Here is a 9,345-nt window from a genome sequence, read left to right on the forward strand (position 1 = left end):
TCGGTGCACCACTACCTGTGGTGGCCGCAGGAGGGCTTCTGCAGCATTCACTGATGGCAAAGACTAAAAGTCTCTTAACACTAAGAGCTGGAGATGATTAAGACCTTTTGCAAGTGGACTCTGCATCTACTGAGTTGCTCCTACAGCTTGGAGCACGTTACCTCCTGTAGTAGTGGAGTTGCGCTGCTCTTGTATCCATGTTGTTGTAGAAGTGAAGGCCTCCTTAGCAGTGCAAGTCAGGAACAGCTCCTGAAGAGCAGGAGTTGTGTGGTGCAAGGAATGCAGTGTAGCAGGATGGGAATTTTAGGGTAACCAAGTCCCCATATAAGAGCTTAGTACATGAAGCCTGTTGTCAAGGGTCTTTGAATTCAAGCAGCACAGCTATAACTGTCTCTGGCTCCTCTTGCTGTGCAGAACCTGCAGGGCTTCTCAGGGAAAGCCAAGGAGTTCTTGTGTTGTGGAGCAGGTCAGTACCAAAGCAGGGTCTGTGATGTGATCAGGCCTGAGCACCTGAGAATGGCTTGTCCCATCTGCTCACTAGAGGTGGGCAGGAGGGCCTTGTGGAAGGAAGGGCATGCTCAACCACTGATAGCAAGACTTCATAACTTGATCTCGCTGTGCACATCCAGAAGTATATTTGCTGCAGCTGATGTCCTTTAGCTTCTTCAGTAATCTGAAGCAGACCTGGGGGCAAGTAAGGGTGTGGATCTCTGGAGCTCAACTCTCACCCTTCCTAATTAGATGAACCATTAGTGGTTCATTTAGAGCCACCTGCCTCTGAAGTGGACTGGAGTCATGGGAGGATGCAACTGAACAAACAACTCATGGTCTAACAGTGATAGACTAAATGTTGTCAGGTGTGTCAGGGTAGCCTTGTCCTCCCACCGAAGGTAAGACAGCAGAAGGTGGCTTCAGATGCTCTCAGCGAAGCCACAGAGTCTGGCATCAGTTTGCCGTGTAGTTCAGCTGGCCTATGTGGTTGTGTTGTGACCACTTCAACCACAGTGTGTCCTTGGACTCAGGAGTTTCACAGAGCACAGCTGCTAGAGAAAGCTGTCGCTTCTCTTGGGTGAGCTTGGAAGGTTGGGGAACACCATTTCTTTTACATTTTCTACTGGGAAACTACTGAACAGCATTAGAAAGGATGTGTGGTGTTAGAACATCTCACTTAGCAGCATGTGTAAGAATTTGCCTGTGTTGGGAGCTGGTGGGCTTTACTGCACTGCCTCCAGTGAGGCTAAGGGAGGTGGCCAAGGCTACTATACCCATAAAATGGCCTGGAAATAGGGTTCAAAACAGACTTAGTACTGTAAAGGATAAGTGCTTGGCTCATCTACCTGTAGGTTTTAAGTTGCCACTACTGGTCTGACATGGCTGTGCCTGTGAAATGGGCAAACACCTGGTTAGTGCTCAAGTGTAGCCTTGAACTGAAGGAGTTTGGTTTCAGGAGTGTTGGGATCTGCCTGTTGCTAGTTCCTGGCTGGGAGTCAGGTTTCTCAGACTCCAAACTTGCTATTTTCTGCCTTGAGGAATGACATGCTAATGGTGTCTGATGGGATTGTTCCTCTTCCTTTCTAGTGTAAAAGATGACTTCTAGGAAGAAAGTGTTACTGAAAGTCATCATCCTTGGAGACTCTGGGTAAGTGGAAGAGCCTTTAAGCTGCCAATCTGTGTCTGGCTGGAGCATTCCTCTTCACTAGTGGGAGCCTGGGTGCACTGTAAGAAACCAGCAGTGCTGGGAGGAGAGCTTTTGCAGCCCCAGTTAGCTGTGTTACCTTACTGCTTTAAGAACTCTTCACCATCCTCTGTCCTGAATGTGTCCCTGCAGGATAATATCTTGACATCCTGCCACAATATTTAACAGGGGAAATGTGGTGGGCAGACTGCTCCAGTAGCAGAACTGAACAAACTTTCTGCAAGGAGGACATGTGGTGTTGAAATAAGCATTTCACTTAAATAAAAATAAATAAAACCCAAAGCTGCTAGTGAGCAATCTTAGGTGACTTCTTAAAACTTTGCCTCTGTCAGAGACCTAGTTTATACTGAGTGTCTGCTTAGCTTCTGTCTGATCTGGCTAGGTCCTGCCCCTTGGAGTGGAAGGCTTTGCTCTCTGCTGTTGAGCAAGGAGTCTGCTCTGCTGTTACAGGTTCCTTGCCATGCAGGCTGTAACCTGACTCTGGTGGCATAAGGCTTATTTATACCACTGTGCCCAGCAAGCTGTTGATCAGGGAGTGTTTTTCAGCCACAGAGAGGGCATATGAACCTCTAGGCTGACTCTCTGGGGACGATCTCCACCTCTGGGTGCCTAACACGTGTGTATGTGAGCTGTTGCTAGCTGAGATTCTCTGTTCCTCCACCTCCTCCTTCTGCAGAGACTGAAGATTGTTTCTGGTGGGTTTCTCTGGGGTACTTAATCTTCCAGAATTGCCCTCGTGATGATAAGTGATGCACACTCCTTACTGAGGATCAGATTACTGATGGGGAAACAAGGTTTCTCAAGATGGTAATCCTTCATATCCTTAGGTAGCTAATGCTCTTACTCAACATGTTGCCTTGGCATCTATTGCTGTAAAAGTCCCTTCTTGCAGAGGTGGATGCATTTGCCTTGATTGAAAGGCCAGGAGGCTGCAGTGGAAGGCAGAGGGCACTGGGATGTCCTGTGCAGGGTGGTTAATTCAAACACTGTTACGTAGAAACAGCCTACCTAGTCTCTTTTGTCTTTCTGCACAGGGTGGGGAAGACATCGCTCATGAACCAGTATGTGAACAAGAAATTCAGTAACCAGTACAAGGCCACGATAGGCGCAGACTTCCTGACAAAAGAGGTCATGGTGGATGACAGGCTAGTGACAATGCAGGTAAGGAGTGACACTGCTCTCTGCTGCAAGGGGTGCCTGGCTGCCTAGACTGCACTTGTGTGCAGGTATCTGCTCCTGTGTAGTCCAGGAGTCAGCATACTGGGCGTGAATCTTGTTTGCACTGAGCTGCTCTCAGCCATAGGTGCTGCTGGGTTTCTCTACAAATCTGTGCGTGGGCTGAACGAGAGAAGGGAAACGTCAGTTTGGGCTCAACTAAGAGCAGCTTTACCAGGCCCAGTGTAAAATCCAGCATTTGGTACTATCAATAAACTAGATCTTGTTAAAGATGTACTTCCCTAGTGTTCAGGAACTGGAAAGGGCTGGGAAAGGACTCCTTAGGTCAACTACTCATGCTGCCCAGAGTCCTGTGGGTAGAGTGTTAACCTGCCCATCTGCCTATGCCAACAGTATCTGAAGTTTTCATCTCTCTGTGGTGAGACTGGCTGCAAGGCAGCAAAAGCCCTATTGCAGCCATCAGAGGAGTGTTGATCCCCAAGTGCACCCAAGCACTGCAGGCAGGTCACCTGCTGACCCTAATACTGAAGTCCTGCTTGCCCAGAACAAGGATATGTCCCTTGCTGAGGCTGAACACATGAAGGGTTAACTATCTTTCTGGCTCTTGATACTTAATGCCTACAGAAATTCCCAAGCTTTCAGGTGCTCCTCTCTGCTTAGCTGGGAGCTCTAGCTGCCTGGTGGGGAGTTTTGAAATAAACACCCACATTGTGGACTGACTGTCAGAGTAGAGCTTGCTTATCTGCCCTGTCTTTTGCTCCAGATATGGGATACTGCAGGACAAGAACGATTTCAGTCTCTGGGAGTTGCCTTCTACAGGGGAGCAGACTGCTGTGTGCTGGTGTTTGATGTCACGGCCCCCAACACATTCAAAACCCTAGACAGCTGGAGGGACGAATTCCTCATTCAGGCCAGTCCAAGGGATCCTGAGAACTTTCCTTTTGTGGTGCTGGGAAACAAGATTGACTTAGAAAACAGACAAGTGAGTACTGGGACTTGCTCACCTCCTCTTGGGAAATTGCTGGAGTGGGAGACCTTGTAGGAACACAGCAGGGTTATCTGAGAAACGGGAGTGGGAGGTGCCTGAGTGTGTCTCAGCTGTTGTGTGCCACCGGGGAAGAGTTTCTCCTGCCTAGAGAGGTCAAACCCCTGTGCACAGCGTGCTCCTGCCCACTGGTGGAAGGATTGCAGCAGCTTCCTGGGTAGATGCAAGGAGAGGAGCTGATTTTCCTCCTCCAGAATTGCTAAGAAACTCCTGTGGGAGCCAGTCCCTGCTCTGTGGGTGCCTGAGCAATCTGTGCCCTGTGGTCTCATCTTCCTTAGGCATGGTGTTTCTTGCCCTGGGGCTGAGTGTATCTGGTGGTGGGCAGCAGTCTCCTGTGCTCTGTATCAAGGCTGTAGTTTTGATGAGGCCAGAGCTGCTGTTTTAGCTCAGGTTGGATATGAGGGTTCTCTGGCCTTGCCCTGGAAATAAACCCCGCTTCCTGCATAGCTGAAGGTGGTCATGCTGCTCTCTGTCCACCCAGGTCACCACAAAACGGGCACAAGCCTGGTGCTACAGTAAAAACAACATCCCCTACTTTGAAACCAGTGCCAAGGAGGCAATTAATGTGGAACAAGCTTTCCAGACGATCGCACGAAATGCACTTAAACAGGTAGGGAGGGAGCTGGCGGCTTCCCTGTGCCTGTCTTGCCTGCTGAGCTTGGCTGCTGTGGGCAGCCTTGGGCTCTCAAATGGCTTTCCCCAGCTGAGAATAGCTCCTTGCATGCTGGGAGCTGTCTGTGGAGCTGTCTGTAGTGCCGTGGCACTAACTCCTGCCTTCTCTCCCACTAGGAAACCGAAGTGGAGCTTTACAATGAATTCCCTGAACCCATCAAACTAGACAAGAACGACCGAGTGAAGGCTTCTGCAGAGAGCTGCAGCTGCTGAGGGGAGAGGGAGGGGTTGAGCACAGTCCTTCACAAACAAATATCACACTTAGGCCTTCAAACACACAGCCCCTCTTCTGTGTTTAAAACGAAATTTAAAAAAATTTCCATCTCCAGCTGCCAAAATCCACCCATCTCCCATGAGCATCTGTGAGTCCTGCACTTCAGAGCTCACTTCCCCACACCATCCACATCACACTTCATGGTAACAGACCTTTCTCTTAGTTTAAAATGGAAACTCTTATGTATGTTTGGAACTGAATCTAATTCCAGGTGTCCAATGGAGAGAAACTGTTTACAGGTAATCTGTGTAACAAGTTACATACATTTTTAACTGTCTCGTGTTTTCCCCTGTGAAGGCTGCAACTGGAAAGGCTGATGACCCATAGTTCATTGCAAGCTCAGCACTCAGTCCAACTAGGTTGAGTTTTGTATGTATCTCTGTTAATGCTTGTTACTTTTAACTAATCAGATCTTTTTACAGTATCCATGTATTATGTAATGCTTCTTTAGGAAAAATCTTATAGTACATGTTAATATATGCAACCAATTAAAAATGTATAAATTAGTGTAAAATTCCTGAATTACATGTTCAAGTACTGAAACACAGATTGTGTAGAAAGTGAGGAGGACACTTGTGAACTGCAGCGTGCTAGCAACACAAAGTCCAGATAGAGGCAGTATTCTGTACAGTAGAGATGAACTATGTAAGCCTTCTTGTTTTGAGGCCAAAAAGGCTTCATCTTCTGGAAAATCTGTCTGGCTTCCTTGTATCTAAATTCTCAGATTTGCATAACAGCATTGATATGCACACTGGACTATTGGATTTAAAATTAAATACAGCTATGAAATGACCTCATTTGTTCACATCCCCTACTGCTTAACTCCTAACATCCTGGAGCGAGTGTGAGAAGGAGCCAGAGCTGAGGTGTCCCAGTGGCTCTTTGTACTGTGGAAGGAGCTCCTCTCCCACCTGGGTTGTGGTAGCTGTTTCTTGATAAATGACCTGGACTATGAATCTTCCCTTTCTTCTTACTGACTGCTAATCTGGATTTTTGGTATGGAAAAACTTGGCAATCTAGTCCCTTTCCTCTCTTCCTTTCTTCCTGGTATTTGTTCTTGCGTTTGTAGCTTGCTTAAATGGAGCCCTTCTACCTGTTTTCCAGAGGTCTACATTCTAGTACGTAGGCTGAGCTCTTATGTAAAGAGAAAAACATGATGCCAATAAACTTAACAAGAACAAACCTTCTTGTTTACTCCTGTTTCTGACTCTCTTTTTTTCCTTCACTAACACACTTTCTTGCCTCTGTCTAGTCACCGTTTTAGCAAGCCAGCACCTGCTCATTGAAGGATGTTTGTGTTTCCTCCTTACCTTTATGGTCTGTGCCTTCCAGACTGGTTCTCAAGAGTGGGTTGAGCAGGCCCTGCTTGCTGGCTGACACGAGACTGTAGCAGGGCAGCTACCCCTCTGCTTTTCCTGATACTGCTTGCAGTGGCAGGAACAGTGCTGGATCTCATTGCTCTTCTATGAGAACAGTCCTTCAGCCCTGTGCTGGTGATAGGAAAACCTTCATGGAAGGGTGTAGAGGAGGGCAGTGCTGTTAAAGCTCTTGCTACCCTCCTCTGGGAGCAGGCTCAGCCTTTCCCAGCTCACCAGTTAGGTGCTTCAGCTGGAGGAGAAGTGAGACTGGCCTGATGTACCATGGAGTGAGTTAAGGACCTTTCCTTGGTCAAGCCTAGTTGAGGTTAAGCCTTTCATTTGTAGATGCTGGGCATGACCCCCTGCTTGCACTCACTACTCTGCTGTGCACAGGAAGATGGAAAACAAAGTATAGAGAAATGAGGCCAGTTATTTCAAGAGCCTTCTACCAGTCTTTGTGCTCTATATTCTATTTTATGGCTTTGTCCTATCACGCTTCTCTCTCACTTGACTGGGCTTTTGCTGTCCACATCCATTTCAAATAACTGCTCTGCAATAGCAATGTGTCCTGGTGGGACTAGCTTCTTGTCTGCATATTTTTGAATGACTCACACCCTCTGCTCATCTCTGTTTAAAGCATCACTCTGCACTTGTTTTCTGTAGACGCAGTTCTCGTGTGGAGAAAGCCATGTGGGGGGGACAGGGGAGCAATAACTATAAAGTGATGTTTTGAGGAAAGGGGATGGTCTTAACTCAGCCCCTGCCCCCTGCTGCTTGGGTGGAAGTGCTGCATGGTGCAGCTGTGGATGAAACACTGTGTTTTAATCTTTCTGCCATTAAATTTTGAACACTTTCAAAAAAGTTGATGAATGCTCCCTCCCTGAAGTGTTCAAGGCCAGCTGTGATGAGCCTTTGACCAACCTGGTTTAGTGGAAGGTGTCCCTGCTCATGGCAGGGGGGTTGGAACTAGATGGTCCCTTCCAACCACAACCATTCTATGATAAATAAACTGGTGGTGACACAAGGCAAAGGCAGAGTGCTCCCCAGGGGGTGAGGTGGGGCAGCTGTGGAGCTCCTGCCACAGGATGTTAAGGATGCTCAAGGGGAGGGGAGAGTTCCATTTACCACCTACAAACCAATGTTTCTGCAGGTGGGAATATGATGTATATGCACACAAGTGTACGAAAAACAGCGCAGGAGGCAAGAGTGTGGGAATTAGTGCCCTGCTGTCACACTCAGGGCTGATGCTGTCACAGAAGGGGACGGGTGTTCCTGCAAGAATCGCTTGTCATCGCTGTGGTCTGGAGAAGTTGGCTGGACCGATTGTCCCTGCAGGGTGCAAGTGCACTTAAAACCACTGTTCAAAACCACTCCTTGCATCACTGAGGCCTCTGACTGCTGTGCTGATGTTTTTGCCTGATGAGTTGCAGGTGGAAGGGTGACTCGCTCGCTGCTGGACAAATGGCAGAGGAAACCTCGCCCTGGAAGAGGCTGAGCTGTTCAGCTGATGCATTGAGGCAGCCAAGTGCGAGGGCCCAGGTCCTGGCCAGGCAGGATAAAGGGACCTGAAGAAGGAGGCTGCCTGGTGCCAGGGGTAGGGGTCAGTTCCTCAGTCCACACCAGAGTCAGTGCCCTGGATTTGTGAAGCAGCGTGACCCGGGCCCTGCCAGCGGGTAAAGCCGTGCGAGGTTGGGGCAGGGCAGGCAGGTGTGGGGCTCGGCGGCTGCGGCTGCTCCCTGCAGAGGGGTTGGAGCCCTTTGCGAAGGCAGCTGTGTTTTGTGAGATGCTGCTGCAAATACGAAAGCTGTGGAATCGCAGAACCACATCTGTGCCACAGGGGCTGTGTGCAGGGAGTGGCCTCAAAGCAATTAAAGACGGACGGCAGTCACCGGCGCATGGAGAGCAGCACGGAGCTGCGAAGCCCAGGGCGGGAAAGCTCCGTGTGTGCCTTGGCAGGGGCACCCGCGTGGGCTCTGGGGCTGGACATGTCCTGCATCACAACCTGCCCCGACCCCGCAGCCCGAGACATCCTGCCACCGCGGGTGGCCAGGTGCCAGCCCCATCCCCGCACACCTGGAGCCCCAAACGGCTGCCATGGCCACCAGCCCCCACAGCACCCAGGTGTGCACGGACCCCCCCCGCCCGACACCCACCCCAGGGTGTTTGTCTGATGTAAACATGAGTGTTCAGAAATCTATAGGTACACAGCAATACTGTGAGCTGAACACCTGTGTGTATGGGGTTTACATATTCAAACAGTTACACAAGCAGTAAGGTGTCTATATAATACAATATTTATTCAGACACATCTGTGAGCTAGAGAGCAAGAGAGCAAAGCAGCACAAGAGCACAAACATTGGGTGTGGGTGTGGGTGTGTGTGTTTCTATATTGTACTTACACAGACACGTATCCCAAGGCTGAGAGACAGCAAGCACCAGAGAGTTCAGTTACAGGTTTCCATTTATGAGCCATAGGTGGTTGCAGGTTTAGTGATGTACACATGTGCAATGTCAATTATTTATTTCTTTATATACATATATATTTAGAAAAAGAGGAAAAAAAAACAACTCTTGCACAGAGATATGGCTACTCTCATATACTTTTTATTGATTTATATAAAAACATTTAGATGTAGAGATATACATATAGACATATACAAACATGTATATGTCTATATTATCTATCACCCCCATATATAGAGACAGAGATTATGAGACACGTTTTAAATTATTTTGTACTTACACGCCTGTATTTGTATGTGTGCACGTGTCTATTCTCTTTCTGTCTATACACACAGATAGCCTCCCCCATATTTTACTTTTTATATTTATGCACTTATGTGTGTTTTATATATTTTTATTTACATTATTTATATATTTTCAATACATATATACATTATTTCTGTGTGGTTTTTATATATATATATATATAAATGGGTCATATATGTTTGTATGTGTGTGTCTGTGTGTAGTTTAGCTATTTTTTTATACTTCTTTGAGAAAGAGAGGGGGAGGGAGGGAGGCAGGGAGAGAAAGTGAAAGAAAATACAGACACGTAAATAAATATTTAAATAAATTTGATGTAGAGGTGGATATGAGGATATCTGCATCTGAGTTGGGTGGG

At 47.8% G+C, this 9,345-nt stretch overlaps 1 protein-coding gene across 2 annotated transcripts; it reads left to right on the forward strand.

The window, feature by feature from the left end:
- Positions 1-1,576: 1,576 nt before the first annotated feature.
- Positions 1,577-6,046, forward strand: RAB7A (RAB7A, member RAS oncogene family). 2 transcript variants are annotated; one of them, XM_010166431.1, is made up of 5 exons: positions 1,577-1,639; positions 2,731-2,857; positions 3,636-3,854; positions 4,399-4,527; positions 4,707-6,046. In XM_010166431.1, exons 1-5 carry the CDS (start codon positions 1,587-1,589, stop codon positions 4,800-4,802), a joined length of 624 nt encoding a protein of 207 aa, XP_010164733.1. In that variant the 5' UTR covers positions 1,577-1,586; the 3' UTR covers positions 4,803-6,046. The 2 variants fall into 2 exon arrangements, with proteins under 2 accessions (XP_010164733.1, XP_010164725.1); XM_010166423.1 differs by having other exon boundaries at positions 4,399-6,046.
- The last annotated feature ends 3,299 nt before the right edge of the window (positions 6,047-9,345 follow it).

Source organism: Antrostomus carolinensis, unplaced genomic scaffold, assembly GCF_000700745.2.
Source record: "Antrostomus carolinensis isolate BGI_N321 unplaced genomic scaffold, ASM70074v2 scaffold38390, whole genome shotgun sequence".
In the NCBI taxonomy this organism is placed as follows: domain Eukaryota; kingdom Metazoa; phylum Chordata; class Aves; order Caprimulgiformes; family Caprimulgidae; genus Antrostomus; species Antrostomus carolinensis.